Genomic DNA, 16,076 nt, shown 5'->3' with positions numbered 1-16,076 from the left:
GGTAAATTTGTAATTTTATAAAAAGTCAAGGATATAAAGGTCATTTTATAACGTTTAACTGACAGATAGGGTGCATTGTGTCAAATTGAAAGTTTAGTTGGTGAAATTGAGAATTTTTAAAATTTAGGAGATTTTTTCAAAATGTGTGATAATTCAGAGGTCTTAAGTGGAATTTCTCCTTAATTTTAAGTAAAAAATGAAAAATTAGTCTTTGTGGTTTACCTGATTTACAGTTAACTCCTTGTGGTATCAAAATGAACTTAAAAGTCCTCAAAGTATGTCAAAAAAATAATTTAGTCCCTACAGTCAAATTTCGTCCATTAATTTAATAGATTATGTTAGTGTGACACTGACTTAAATATGACAAGTATTACAATTTTATTGGTTCTAACGTTTCATGTTATAATAATCTGGTCAGTGAACGGAATTTGACCGTAGGGACTAAATTATTTTTTTGGCATGCCTTAGGGACCTTTGAGTTTATTTTGATACTACAAGGAGTTAATTGTAAATCAAGTAAACCACAAAGACTGATTTTGTATTTTTTTTCCTAATTTTAATGTTTTATTGAATGTCCCAAGGACTTCCTTAATTTTAATATTTTAAAAAAATATTATCCTTCATTTTGCACTAAATATTAAGACAATATTATTATTACCCTTTGATCACTCCTGGAGTAGCTCAATCGACTGAAGATCACATCTTATAAAGTGAATTCGATTAGTTCGAATCTCCCTCTCCTCCCTCTTGTGTGGCATCTCAAAAATATTAAGACAACATTATTATTACCCTTTCATTTAGTGTAAAAGAATCGTATTCCTAGCGAAACGGTCGGCTAGCCTAGTGATCGAAGGCGGTGGATTTAAAACCTCTGATTGACACGTGTCCTCCTATATATGCAACAAAATCCGGTTGTGGATAAAAACGAAAACTGACCAACGGCCACTGTCTCGACCGCAGCGCCAACCCAAACCCTCTATCCGCTCAAAAACTCTCAATCCTTAATTTATTCAACAAAAAAACAAACCAAAACTCCACTCACTTTGTCTGTCTTCCCAGAATCTCACTTCAAAACAATGGCCACGCCCACTGATTTTGTCGAAAGGTTCGCTTTCGCTTAGCATGGAGGCACGCAGGCTCGCCATTCTCTGTTCCCATCTCCGCCCAGTCGGTTCGGGTCAGGGTGAGACTCCGTCCAGATTCTCACGCGTTTCCTATTCGGATTGTGCTTCTGGCGGTGGTTCTGAGGGGAAGGATCAGCGGAACGACTGCGTTTTCTGCAAGATTATACGCGGTGAATCACCGGCTCTCAAGGTAATTCGGCTTTTTTGTTGTTGTTGTAGTTTGATGATTTTTTGTTTGGTTGCTGAGAAAATTGAGGAAGAGCAAAAGGACTTTGAAATGTGAATTTTACGGGTTTTCATGATTTGGCTTCCGAAATTTGGAGAGTTTGCATGTCGGAAGCTAACTAGAGTAGACAATTTGGTATATTAAATAAGTCTGTGTGTTTGTGTTTCTGTATATATATGTATGTATTTTGCATGCATTTTCCCTTTCCAACCGTTTCCTGGTGACCAAACAGAGCGTGTGGAAAAATGCTGCACTTTTGACATTAAGGAGTCTGAGATTATAGATTAGCATGTATGTTGGCTCAGAATTGCTGTTGAATTTCTTGGATTGATTTTTTGTTTTAACATCTTCATTCATATTATTGTTTTTGGTTTTGCTATATATCTATGCGAGTGTGCCATTTCGTTGCAATTCTAGCACATGAGGAAATGCCTGCATGTAGTGATGAACAGGGCCACAGGGGCTTATAAATGTTAAGAGTCTCAGTGGTTCATAGGGCGTTACTAGACCATTGCATCAGTCTTGGAGTCTTGGCTTATTAGATTTGTAATACGGATTTCTTATTAGTGAGACTTTCACCTTCTGCGTTTCTAGTGACCGGTAGGAAGGAAACATGATCTTGAGCGAGATTGACTTTGACTGAAAAGATTGGTCACCATCTTGTGTTCTGTTGTTACTGAATAATGGGCTTAATATGATTTTGCTACCAGTTTTAAGGTTATGGCAACTAGTTAGGTTTCTATAATTGTGTTAGGATTTGAGTTTGAGCACAAAAATGTCATTGTGAAATCCTTTATACAGAAAGAAAAAGGAAATAAATTTTGATAATTATTTGCTGGCAATTAGCTAATTGTTATTATTTAAAAGTCTTGCTTGTGCAGCAAGGTATAAGACTTGCTTTTGAATCTGAATTTCCTTGTAATAGTGGAAAAGGCATGCTTGACTAAAAATTTCTGAAGAACACTAAACATTTAGCGCACTTTGCGAAATTTCTTATTTTTGATGCTTTAGACACTTGTAGTTGCTAAAGTATGAATATCCCTTCTATGTTCTTTTGAATATGTCTCAAAGCCTAATTCTATGCTAAATATGAAGTTGCCACATTATATCACTTTATATTGTGAAAATGCATTTTCTTGTCACTTTTTCTGCCTTTTCTTACTCTTTATTGGATTTGATCTTGACAGCTGTATGAAGATGATGCTTGCTTGTGTATACTGGATACCAATCCACTGAGTCATGGGTAAGGTATCATGCATCCAAGGTGCAATTTATAAGTTATGTTATTCGTAGGTGTGGTTTATTCTGTTTAATGTTTGGGATTCACTAATGTTAACGTCTTAACAAACCCATACTTGTATAGACAGACATGTTTCTAAGAAATGCCATACTGTTTAACTATGGAGTAACTCTTAAGTGATGTTGATTGTTGAATTTTGCTTTTTTATTTGTTGTGATACTGAAAGAACTTAAAGTTAATCTCTAAATTTATTCAGTCGGCATTCTGTGCTGGTCCTTGTGTCTCTTCAGGCCTTGAGGTATCAACATTTGATTTGAAGTAACTTCTGTTACTGCAGATAGCTTGGAGAAGGTTTTCTATGATGAGACTTGTTTGGTATAAGCCCAGATAACTGTAATTCAATCTGTATGATTATCACTTTTTATTTTCTTAAGAAAAATCAAAATTTTACCCCAAATGTACCCATGCCTATCCAAGTCATATCCCATTGTGTCTATGCCATCTCTATAATTTTTTATTTTTTATTTATTTTTTACTGATATTTATCGAATACATATTCTTTCATATCCTGATATGTGTTTGTATTGGATACATATGAGACATGGTACTGGCATATGATAGTTACTTTGAAGAATCCACACTTCCTAGATGCATGTGTAATGTGCCAATAAAAGATATGTGAGTTACTAAAATGGGCTTGAAATGCCAATAAATAGTTCGCATTATCCTTGATTATCTTTTGACATCATGCTCTCCTATTTATAGTTTTCCATTTTTTTGTTCCTCAGGCATTCTCTTATCATTCCAAAATCTCATTTCCCATCATTAGGGGCCACTCCACCATCTGTAAGTAATTTTGGATGGCTACACTCAGTTTGTATTATGTCTAGTCAGATACAATCATTTTGTAGTTTTCCTAAATGGATACAATCAGTTTGCATTATGAATACAATGTCTTCATGAATTGTCTATTGTAGATATTCATCGCACGTGGATGTTGTCATTTTGCCTTTCTAATAGAAATTCTTGCATTAGATAATGTAGGTGATTAATTTTTTGGACATGTAGGCCAAAATACAGTTGTGCAATGGCATCTGTATGAGATCAAGAGTTAAAATCCCCAAAAAACTGAAGCGAAAATTCCAAGTTTGGTGAGCCTAATTTTTGGACTAACAATGTGTGCAGTTTGGACGCGAGGCACTAGCATGTGGGAAATGCAAATAATAAGGTCCAAACACAGGTTTAGGATTGTATAGTTAAACAAATGCAAATAATAAGGTGGGAAATAGGAGAAGAATTTGTTGGTGTTTGGTTACTAAACATCAATATATTACGTTAAGGAAAAGAATAAAAGGAAACAAACAAAGGCTTTTTTTTCAACAAGACTAAATAACAAGCATGCAAAAACTGGACTCCAAGTTTGTTTCCCAATCTTTCTGTTTGCCTGCATGCTTTTCATTTGCTTCACCTTTACCTTTTCAGATTTGTTGAGATTATCCAATTCATGCTTCCTCTAGGAAATTTGATAATAATAATAACAATAATAATAAAAGACATCATTCTTATCATACTTGCTGCATTAATTCTTTTCACAACTGTACAAAAGACATAGTAATATGCTGCACCATACTTGAGGCAAAGACCTGAGCCTGCAACAGCCGTTTCAAGGTTTTCGGTCTGCTTTTTGAACCAAAAGTTGAGATTTGAAGGTGTCCTCATCCAGTCTTTGTAAATAACTCTGAAGAAACACATTATTCACATCCAGTTCAATGATGAGATAGCTTCTAATGAAAGAAGCTCCTTCGCTCATCAAATTTATTTTTTCTATTGGCTCAAAAAAAAATTTCCAATATAATACTCATCTTTCTTCCCTTGGCATTTGTTGATGGTCAATCACTCAGTTCCTTGAGATATTCTGAAATATGTGGGAGATTTTTACATATGCATGCATTTATTCTTACCTATATAAAGTTAATTAGAACCATACTTTGGTGAAGAATTGTTGATTTTGGAGCTTGACCTCCTGGTAGTTAACTCTCTCAGTTCTTGTACGTCTATTGAGCTAGAGTTGTTTGAGAAATATATTTTATGTGTTATGCAAAGAGTACAGGTCTACAAAACATTGTAGCATGCTCTCTTTTACTCTCTCCTTCTCCCTCTCTCTTTGGAAATCCAAATGTAAATTCTTCTCGTATGTCTCCAAGTTCACTTATTGTGCAGGTGGTAGCTGCTATGTGTTCGAAAGTGCCTTTTATCAGCGATGCAATAATGAAAGCTACCAATTGTGGTATGTCTTCATGGTTCACTGTCATGATAATTATGTGTTTTTCATTTATTAAAAGATGAATTGTCACCTATATGATTGCCTTGCTATAACGTTTTTATTGCTTGGAGTACACACAGGCTGTGGGAGTTTGATTGTTTTCTATAAATGGTTGGTGGTGGCTGTGTGTTTGGTCCAATTGGGTTGTCTATATATAAATTGACTACGCCCATGGCCTAACCCCAAACATGAACCATTTACTTTGGTTTGTAAAGATTAAACATCAACTGAAGCCGTTGAGAAAAGCTATCCTTCTGCTCTCTACTCGTATACTCATATCATTTTCTCTAAGTTGTGCGCTAAAAAACTAAAGAAATTTACATTTTTTTATGAGTCAAATCTAAAAACCTTTAATAATACAATCACAATAATAAAGAATGATTTTGATCACTCTTATAACGTTGGCATTGATTGATTTAAAATGCTTAGAAACTTGAACCATATTAAAACAAAGGGAACTATATGCTTGAACTCCTTGAGTAGCACTAAGTGCACTCAAATTTAGATTCTGTAATTATATCGTTTTTTTTTTAATTGTTCTTATGACTACAGTCTGAAAATCTTGTAATCGTGTTAGCTCATTAGCAGTATGAGCCTGCTCTATACTCGGCTTCCGTACTAGAATGCGCTACCACTGTTTGTTTCTTATTCTTCCACTTGACCAAATTATTGACTAAGGACATGCAATACCGCGTAGTAGATAAAGAGAACCTGTCAAAGAAGACCTTGATTTTAAAAAGAGAGAAATCAACACTTTGCTTGATCCATTGATGATTAAACAATTTTTATTTGAAGACTCTATGGAATAATGAGGACCAGGGAGGTTGGAGGAAAGAGCAATCGCAGATCTCACAAATCAATTTAAGAGTAAATGTATACGATGGCTCCTAATTGAGTTTGTCTCCTTCAAATGATTGCAACCTGGTATGTCTGTCATTTTATTAAGGGAAAATTACTATATTAGTGCCTATGGTTTAGGTATTTTTTAAAACGCTGCTTGAGTTTCTAATATTATCTTTTAGCTCTTTTGTATTTTTCGTCCTTATCATAGATCATTCTGTCCAATTCTATACAGATTCCGTCGATTTGTTTCTTACGGAGCCTTTATAAAATTATAATTGTACCCATTGTCAAAAGAAAGAAAAATGTGGAGGTGGCTCCATCCCATGGAGGTGACACACGTGGCACCCTAGTGTTTTTCTTTTTTCTTTTTTGTTTTCTTTTGCTTCTTTTGTCAATGGGTATAATTGTCATTTACAAAGGCTATGTCAAAAAAAAAAATGGATAGAATCTATAAGGAATTGGATGAAAGAATCTATTTGATAAGGGAGAAAACACAAGGAGCTAAAAGATGAAACTGAAAACTTGATGAGCAATTTGAAAAAGGCCTAAATTAGAGGGATTAATACAGTAATTTTCCCTTTTATTAAAAGTAAGGGGCAAAGGGTTACCATTTCTTCATTGCCCAATATAGAGGGCTTGATGTACAATCTCCTCTTTCCTTGTATTATGTTTATTTTCCTATTGTCACTTTCTGGTACAATGACTTCTATAAGCCCTCCTTTAGATGGTGCGGCTAAAGCATGCGTTTCTACTACTTCGAAAACTAAAAAACTAAAAATTCAGAGGTAGACAGGAAGTGGGGTTTCAAAGAGCCTTCTAGTAATGAACAATACGAGTGATTGCATTCCAATGTGGGACTCTAGGAGCCTAAAAAAAACTGACTCGCTACACTAACTGCATATAAAATCTCTAGTATGGTGATGGTCAGATAATTCAGCTTTCCAACTAGTTGATGATATCTAGTAGGATCTTCGAATAACTCCTTCACCCTTCAAAAGTTTCTGATTTGGGTTTATAAGAACACATTGACACAGCAAGGGTCTTGCAGGCCCATTTCATCTAGCAAATCAAGTACATACTTCCTCTAAGATAAGTTAATTCTTGTCTAAGGCTTAGCAACTTTGATACTGAGGAAATATAGAAGTTTGCCCAAGTCTTTGGTATAAAAACAAAGTTGTAAAAACTGTTTCGATCTAGGTCCTATTGATTTGGGTCGCACTTGGGCTGCGATATGGATTGTGAAAGGATCTAAGGACCGAGGTCCAACCCCAAAACAACCACAATCACAAATGCATCAGTATAAACAAATGTATATCAAATTAAAATTACTGCACTGATAATAACTCAAACCACCGTAAGCAATAAATCAACACATATCAATAACACAAAATTTTGTTTACGAAGTGGAAACCTTTTGAGCATCTCAAAGGTAAAACCACTTCGAGGCAGCAAAACCTAGAAAATCACTATAACAAAAAAATTCAAATTACAAACACAAAGAATACTTACAACCCTTTGCAAATCCTAGACTCTATAAGACACCAACTTCTTTCTTGCTTCCAAGCTTGCCAACCTTCTTGTAGTGCATTTTCTTAGCGACCCATCGGTAAACTCTTTGTGGTTGAAGGATGTGAATGGTTGTAGTTTGAGTAACAACAAGAACAACCCAAGTGAGAGAAAGCTTTAAGCTTTTTAGAGAACCCTGCTTGGTACAACAATGGTGTGGGAGGGAAAATATCTAGAGGGGTTGTAAGATCAAGGGCCACTCTTACTTTCTCACCTACACAAGAACACCCAAAGCTTGGGTGAAATAAATGGGAAGAATCAAGACATCAAGAGAGGGGAAGGTCAAGGTTTTGTACAAATCCTCTCTTGGAACAAAGGAGAAGCAAGAACTTCAAGGCTGTCTCTAGAAATTTTGTGCTTGGCATGCTTCAAAACCTAAAGGGGCATCCTATTCTATTTCTAGGAAGGGAAGGGTAAAGCTGAAAAGTTGTTAGGGGGAACAAAATTCTCAGGGTAATTGATCCTGATTTCTGATTGAGGCAAACTTAGTGGCTTTGGAAAGCTTATTCCCATATCTACAACTTTGTGTTCACAATTTTTTTTCAATTCAGACGTTTGTTATGTCAAAAGCGGCTTGCAAGATTCTGCAGATGCGTTGGTGCATCGTGATGTAAATCAGGCACATCGTGACGCTCCAAGGCAGAAACTCTCAGCCTGGCCACGTGCAAAGCATGTCACGATGCCTATGTGACACCCTGAGGCAGAACGCTTGGCCTGGCTGCGTGCAAAGCATGTCACGATGCTCATGTAACACTAGGAACTGTTCTAGGTATTGTCACGATTTCTAAATGATCCCCAAGTGATGTCCAGGTGCCGGATCTCTCTGAAACACACAAAGACTCAACTTTTCAAACCGAAATACTTAGGAGATGCTGAAGTTTTACAACCAAAGTTTTGAACATCAAATGAGGCAAATTTTTAAAACCTAACAGATTGGATCCGAGTTAATGGGTGGGTCATGCTTTTAGTTTGGGCTGGACTTAGGCTAGATCTGCTTTTGAATGGACTTAGCCCAAAATTAAAACTAGAGAATGTAGAACCTGGGATTTTATTAAACTAAACTGGGGATATCTTATTCTGGATAAGGGACAATGTGTGCCCAAACACGGGTCTTCTTCTTCGAATATGGCCGGAGATTCTCCAATGGCAACTGGACTTTGCTGACAATGGCCACAAAGGCGACCAACAATCACAACTATGTCAAGAGACTACCACAGTCACCAACCACCACCGCAACCCACCAAGATTTCATCACCACTCTGAATTGACATCTTTGGCCACCAAAAAGCAACACCCAACAACCTTGAATGAACTAGTTAGCTGTTGAGGGCAAGACATCTACCACAACAGCCATGAAGCGGATCTATTGTCAACCATCGTACCACCGATGATAGGGATCACAACAACAACAATGGCGGTGACATCCCGACTACCACAGTGATGATGACTCCTTCCACCTCCAACCACAGGCATTGAGTAAAGCTTAATTCTGCACTGCCAGTGTTGTTGCAGCACGAGGCAAAAAAAAGAAGAAAAGAGGAAAGAAAAATGTCTAAAGAGAGAAAAGGGATGCAGAAAACGAGAAAAAAAGTTGTTAAACCCTAGGACCTTGCTTTGATATTATGTCAAGATTATGGTTTGCACAAAAAGAGAGCACAGTATGTATGTAACCTTCCCATATTATCTATATTAGGGAAAATACATTAAATGACAAAACCCCTTTCCCTTATTACAATAATATATTTTCTAACCTTTTCTAACAGGGCACAACCTCAGTGCAAGGAAAGTATACAAGTTAACTGCAAACAGAGTTGAAGCTAAATTCTAAAATTACAAAAATCCGAGAACTCTGTAAAAGGAAGAGAGGAGAAAGCATTTGTTGTTATCCATCATCAAATAGTGATCTCAGAACATCATCTTCATCTTAACCAATAAGACTTCATTGCCGTCAAAGTTCCTTGCATTTGTTTCCATCCTAGTACACCACATAAGCTAAATATCACTTTACTCTTGTTGGAAGGTTAAACATATATGATCCTTATTTTTTATTTATTTATTTTTTTTCTCCCTCATAGGTGACTTTAGCAAGCCTATACTTGCAATTTTTTTCTCGGCCAAATAAGTGAGAATGAAAAAGGGTTAACAACAGGGACTGCATACCTTCTACAGTTCAATTGCCAATTACAACAGTAAACATTATGAGCAGTTGGGGCTTAACTATTCTCTTTAGCCTTGTGAATTTTTTTTTTTTTTTTTTTTTTTTTTTTTTTTTTTTTTTTCTATTTATCACTTCTCACTATTTCAACATAAAGAGAACTAAAATTTCTAGGGTATAATAGGTCTCATGTAGTAGATGAAAAGGAAGCTAACTGAAACAAATACTGAGAATTGACTCCATGGAAGCAAATGTAGTGATCTCTAGCTCACCTAGCAACTTCTTCCCTCATAAGAATATGGTGGAGGGTGATATCCTGGATTCAAGATCCACTGGGTGTTTGTGGACATTACCAATAAAAGAGAATCTTGTTTTCTATCATCCTTCACGCTTACTAAGATGCTATTTTATCGAAAGCATTCCCTAATGATATTTTCGTACTTGGATAGGTGTATTGGGAAATTTCTACACTTTACAATGTTATCCTTTATTAATTGTTCATGTTGTAGATTAAAAGCTGCTAAATGTAGATAGTTACTCATAGGAAAGGTTTGAGCTAATTGAGAAGCATCAATTCATCATGCAATGCTAAATCTGGTGGAAGATCGTAAGTTTTGAGATGTCACTTTAAAATAACTTTATACAAGAAAAAATTACAATCTCGCCTCATAACTAAAACAATTGATCCAATGGTAAGCATGAAGATATGAGCCTTGTATGAAGTCATGTAAGATTCAACTATTCAGTTTGACTCCAGGTGTAATTCATTTATCTGTCTTTATGTGTGTATGTATTTATATTCCAAAAGATGCTTTTAGGTTCATACCATAAAGGGCGATTCCCCTCCTCGAACCTTGCCCTCCCCCATAGAAATGGGGAGAGCTACCATTTGGCTCTGAAGTCCTATATGATTTGATTTATTCAATCCATGAAGTTATATGAAACATCACCTATAACATTAGTCTCAAAAGCAGATTTTGTATTATTTTCCACCTTCAGCACTACTTGCTTTGAGTGAAACAAAACCTTGTGAAGTGGCCCTCTCATTCGGGTTTGGCTCTCTTAAGACTACAAAATTATGCAGGAGTTTGATGAAGAAACTAAATAGCTATTCATAGTGAGCGTCCATATCATGGTACAATGTACTCGATGATGTAAATATTATGCTGAAAAGCTAGTAGGCTACCCATGAGCATTCATCTATCTTTTGGATATTAGCTCTGGCACGCTTTAAAGTTCAAGGCTTTGTGTAGTAGACAGCCAATTTTAGATATCTGTAAAAGTTTAGAAACTTAAAAATAAGAATAATAAAAAACCAAATTACTTCCTAACATTCAACTAACTTGTTTCCTCGGAACAAAAATTGTTTTTTTTTCTAGGTTGGTGGGAACCTGTTTACATTTCCCCTGGATCCTCAAAAATTTAAGCTGTACTTGAACTTCCCAAGCCCTTGTTTTCTCTTCTTCTGCTAGGCTGTACACGATGCTGGATCAGTCCAATACATCTGCTTTGCGAATATACCTACATATTTTCTATAATTATCTGTTTCTAATATTTGTGGTGATACTGTAGCACTGTAAAAACTTAACCGGAAGTTTTTCATACAGATTCATTCAACTTGGTAGTTAACAATGGTGCAGCTGCTGGCCAAGTTATATTTCACGTAAGTAATTATTGTTTTTTTCTCTATTTTATATTCAATTAATCATATATCATCTGTTAAAGAGGAATGGTAGGGGTATCAAATTTTTTACCAAGAGAAACTTACCAAATTGATATATAACTCATTAATTGGTACCCGTTACTTTTCTCTTAATTAATTGTTTTATTTTTTTTCAATGAATGAGTTACACGTTAACTTGGTGTTAAATTACCACTTGTCTCATAAGTTTAAGCTCATAGAAAGATGTAAATTTAATCACTTAATTATTACTTTAACACTTATTAAGCATCTCTTGGTAAAAAATTTGGTACCCACAACATTTCTCTCTGTTAAATGTTGAAGTATTTATGGATCTTATTACAACCAAATGCAACGGGACAGCTGCTGCCTATCATTGAGGGGCAAATGTTTTTATGATTTTACCAAGGCTTTTTGTTGTTTTGTTGTTTTTTTTCTTTTTTCTTTTTTCTTTTTTAAAGCACACCTAGGAAAATGATTGGTTCCGCTAATTTTGCTATATAATATGGAAATTTCAGACTCATATTCATATAATTCCTCGTAAGGCACGTGATTGCTTGTGGCCTTCTGAGGTACGCATCACTTGCTTATGTTTTGTTAATTCTGGGAGAAAAACTCTGGTTAGCAATATGTGAAAGTTGAAGGTTTTGCAGAGTTTGAGGAGGCATCCCCTAAAGTTGGACCAGGAAACCTTAAAACTTGTAGATTCTGTTCAAGAAGTGCTGTCACCATCAAGCAACGCTGAAGATAGCAAGGATCAAGGATCTAGTCTCACTAAAAATCAGTGCAATCATTGATCTGTGTTTGTTATTTATACTATGATGGTATGTGCCTTCTGAACATATACAGATCTTTGGCTTGACTTGCACAAATGGGCCGTTGTTGATAAATTTAATGAGCTTATATGAAAAGGTTTTAAGACATGCACACACACACACAAACAGGAGGAGAGAGAGAGAGAGAGAGAGGAGAAAGAAATTGCATGGATTTTGCCTCAATAGCATTACTTGAAGCTGGTTACTGTTATGGATTATGCTATTGTTGGTATTACTTGATTTTGTACCACGACATTTGGGTTCTTATTGTCCTTCAAATTTTTAATATATCTTTTAGAGAATGGTTAACTACTTTTTTAGTACTTGGGTTATAACGTCTTTATTTTTTCCCACCTAGGTTTTATTTTGTATCATAGATGATTTATAGGTTATAACTAAATATAGAGATGGTACCTCCGTCCATATTCCGTTAATAAAACTATGGATTTCTACCTCAAAATGCAATTAGAGAGTGGCCGAACCACCCCCAAGATCACCCCTAATTGCAACAATGGGTGAAAATCCTTTAGTTTTATTAACGGAGGATGAATAGAGGTTTCATTTTAGTATTTAGCCATAATCTAGGTATCATCTATGATACAAAATGAAACTTACGTGAAAAAAAATAAAGGCATTAAAATCCGGGTACCAAAAGGGTATTTAATCCTTTAGAGAAAAGTGCAAAATTAGTAGTCTATGTAGCTTACCTGACTTACAATTAGCTCAATGTGGTATCAAAATGAACTCAAATGTCTTTAATGTATTCCAAAAAAACAACTTAATCCCTACAGTTAAATTTTGCCCACTAATTTAACATACTTCATTAGTATAACATTGATTTAAATAGAACATGTGTCACAATTTTATTGGCTATTAAAATCTGTTAAGTTAGTAAACGAAATTTGATTGTAATGATTAAATTGTTTTTTTGGCATACCTATGGGATCTCTAAATTCATTTTGACACCACATGAAGTTACTTGCAAATCAGGTGATTTAATCAGGTAAATCACGGAGACTGATTTTCCCTTTTTCCCAATCTTTTAAGACTACTGAAAAAATGTGAAGCCCTTATTAGTGTTTGATCCTAGAGTCTGGACATCTCCTTTTGATCCTCCTACTTGGGTGTCCTAATTTTGAGTGTTAATCTAAGGCAAGCAAGGACTTTTTAGGAAAAATCGAATCTAGAATGGACTCAATATAGTAAAGAATAATTCTTATTGAAGTTGCCCTTTGGCTCTCAAGCGGATGCTTTGCTTTGGGTTGGGCATGTGACTGACTTCCTGGATTGGTGTCTGATGGAGATGAACTTTTATATTCTTGTACAGCTTGTCAAGACAACCTTTATTCTGTGGACCATTGGATCCCATTTGGAAGAAAGCACACAAAATTATTGAACCAAGGAGCTGCATGTTGTTCATGAAAATGAACCAACTCATGCACCATCCGAGCCCAACTGCAGCGAGCGGAGCTTCACTCGCATGTCCTGCAACAACGGCGGCGATCGCCTAGTCTTGCCAATTCATCTCTATTTCATATGAATTGCCTGATATCTTGCTTGGATTTTATATTGTTTCGTTTAGATATGTCACTGGCAATGGCGTTAGGGTCCAAGTTAAGACAATGATGTGGTATAGTTATGTGCTAAAAATAGAGCCAATAGCATAGAGAAAGAGAATAACTTATCAATAAAATAAAAAATAAAAAATAAAAAATAAAAAGATTTTTTTTTTTTTTTAATTTTTTTTAATTTATCAGGGTAATTGCAAATATGATAGAATTTAAGGGGGTATTTGAGTCTAAAAACTATAGGATTTAAAATATTCTTTTGGCTTTATGAACAAATTTGTGAAAATGGTCTAAAGGAATGTAAAATGGAAACTTCATAAACAATGCAACATATATGTCTTAGTGTATAAGACTATATAAGTGAGTCCAATAAGTTAAAAATGACGCCATCAAATTTACAGTTGAAATAGAATTAACAAAAATGCAAATTTAATATTGTAGATTAACCATAATTTTCTCACAAAAAGTTTTTAAAATTTATGAATAAAATCTATATATTTAACACGTAAATGGTTTAAAGAATAGAACATACCTTTCAAAGTAGATCTCAAACTTGCATTTAATATAAAAGGCATCATATGCTCCTTATTTCCCCTAATTATTCAACAAAAAATTAAGCAAAAAGTACACCTATCCGCCTCAAAGGCTCAAACTATCAATTGTATCAATATTTCACAAGGCCATTTTTCAAAAAAAAAAAAAAATTCATAAGGCCAGTAAAAAGACAAAAATAACCTCAATTTTTTTTTCAATAAAACAAAAATATCATTATAAATTAATGACAACAAAAAAAATCGAGCCTTGGTTTTTCTTTTTTTTTAAAAAAAAAAATTTTTTTTTTTTTTTTTAAAAATAATTGTAGGAAGGGTATTTTTGTCATTAGGGTACACTATTTTTAGTAGTTTAAAATGAGACATAGATACAATTAGTAGTTTGGAAGGATATCGACAAGGTCCACAAGGATATAACTGTCCAACCTATTTAAAATAGTGTCAAATGCCTATAAACATTTAAAAGGCACATTAAATTTAATCTAAGTTAGTAAACTGCTATTAATGACGTTACAAATTTAATATACCTTTTAAATGTTTATATATACTTGGCACTATTTTAAATTGGTTAGAGGATATTTTTTTAGACTGATTTGAAGAAATTTTTTGTCCTATTGACTATAAAATAGTAATTTGAGGAAAATATGTGTATTTTTCCTAAAACTTAATTAAAGACTTTGCTGGGAAGAAAAGAAGGAAATAATATCTGGAGAAAGCAATTCGCCTGGTGTTGAAATATTATTAGAAGAAGTTGACCATGAACACTCATTGGTCAAAATTTGATTTTCGGACGAGCAAAAAGTAATAGGCCAACAACCGGCAGTAAGATTTCTGATTGTCCCACAGACTATGGAGCCCATCCAATCACCATGCACCACCTGTGATTCACTTACTTCCTCCACAAGATTTCACAACTTTTTCCTTTTTAAAAGTTTAAAAACACTTAATTTAAAGCATTAAACTTTTACTATTTTGTAAGAACAAAATTTTTCTTTAAACTGGGTTAGAAATTTTTTTTTTCAATATAGTCTATAAAAGTAACACGTGTCTCTTGAACATGTAAGATGCATATATATTTTTAATAAAATTTATTCTAACTTTGTTCTTACTATTAAAAAAACACGTGTATCTCACATATTTAAGGGACACGTGTCGCTTTTATAGAATAGGTTGAAGAAAATTCCTCCAACCCACTTTGGAGGAAAATTTTAAGGACAGTTTTCCTCCAAACTGGTTAGAGGAATTTTTTTTCAAGCTAACCTATAAAAGTGACACATGTCCTTGAACATGTGAGATGCATATGCATTTTTAATAAAATTTATTCTAACTTTGTCTTTACTATTAAAAAAACACGTGCATCTCACATATTTAAGGGACACGTGTTATTTTTATAGAGTAGGTTGAAAAAAATTCCTCCAATCCAGTTTGGAAGAAAACTTTGTCGTTAAAGTTTTCCTCCAAACTGGGTTGGAGGAATTTTTTTCAACCTACCCTATAAAAATAACACGTGTCCCTTAAATATGTGAGATACACGTGTTTTTTTAATAGTAAGGATAAAGTTATAATAAATTTTATTACAAACTTATGTGCATCTCACATGTTATTAAAAAAAAGAATACATGTCATTTTTATAGAATAGGTTGAAAAAAATTCTTCTAACTCAATTTGGAGGAAAACTTTGTCAATTTTGTAATATCATTATCTGTTAGGATTTTTTGTTAAATTTTATTAAAATTTTCATATTTTTTTTATATAAAAAAGAAATTTGCAAAGATTCATGTATTGTATTTTTTGCAAATTCTGTTAAATCTTAACCAAAGTCTAAATCTTTGCAATTTTTTTTTTTTTTTTTTTTTTAATAAAGAACCCTTAAACAGAATTCTTTGAAAATTTTAACAAAATTTAATAATAAAAAAAAAAAGGATAGATGACATTGAAAACAAATTGGAATTTCAGTACACTAAATTAAAAATTTTTAAACTTT

The 16,076-nt window shown here is 34.1% G+C and overlaps 1 protein-coding gene across 3 annotated transcripts; it reads left to right on the top strand.

The window, feature by feature from the left end:
* The first annotated feature begins 942 nt into the window (after window positions 1–942).
* Window positions 943–13,642, top strand: HINT3 (histidine triad nucleotide-binding 3). Of its 3 annotated transcripts, XM_059578973.2 has the most exons (8): window positions 943–1,314; window positions 2,538–2,593; window positions 3,379–3,436; window positions 4,811–4,877; window positions 11,085–11,140; window positions 11,677–11,730; window positions 11,812–11,982; window positions 13,301–13,642. In XM_059578973.2, exons 1-7 carry the CDS (start codon window positions 1,123–1,125, stop codon window positions 11,953–11,955), a joined length of 627 nt encoding a protein of 208 aa, XP_059434956.1. In that variant the 5' UTR covers window positions 943–1,122; the 3' UTR covers window positions 11,956–11,982; window positions 13,301–13,642. The 3 variants fall into 3 exon arrangements, with proteins under 3 accessions (XP_059434956.1, XP_059434955.1, XP_059434957.1); XM_059578972.2 differs by lacking the exon at window positions 13,301–13,642 and having other exon boundaries at window positions 11,812–12,184; XM_059578974.2 differs by lacking the exons at window positions 11,677–11,730; window positions 13,301–13,642 and having other exon boundaries at window positions 11,812–12,184.
* The last annotated feature ends 2,434 nt before the right edge of the window (window positions 13,643–16,076 follow it).

Source organism: Corylus avellana, chromosome 2, assembly GCF_965113065.1.
Source record: "Corylus avellana chromosome 2, dhCorAvel1.hap1.2, whole genome shotgun sequence".
NCBI classification, from domain to species: domain Eukaryota; kingdom Viridiplantae; phylum Streptophyta; class Magnoliopsida; order Fagales; family Betulaceae; genus Corylus; species Corylus avellana.
The sequence above is the reverse complement of the archived record's forward strand: the minus strand, read 5'-3'. Positions and strand labels throughout refer to the sequence as shown.

Bases quoted from the DNA above. Each gene is read 5' to 3' on its own strand.
- HINT3 (XM_059578973.2), top strand. From the start codon at position 1,123: ATGGAGGCACGCAGGCTCGCCATTCTCTGTTCCCATCTCCGCCCAGTC. The intron at 1,315-2,537 runs GTAATTCGGCTT...TGATCTTGACAG, and splicing joins GTGAATCACCGGCTCTCAAG to CTGTATGAAGATGATGCTTG. The intron at 2,594-3,378 runs GTAAGGTATCAT...TTTGTTCCTCAG, and splicing joins ACCAATCCACTGAGTCATGG to GCATTCTCTTATCATTCCAA.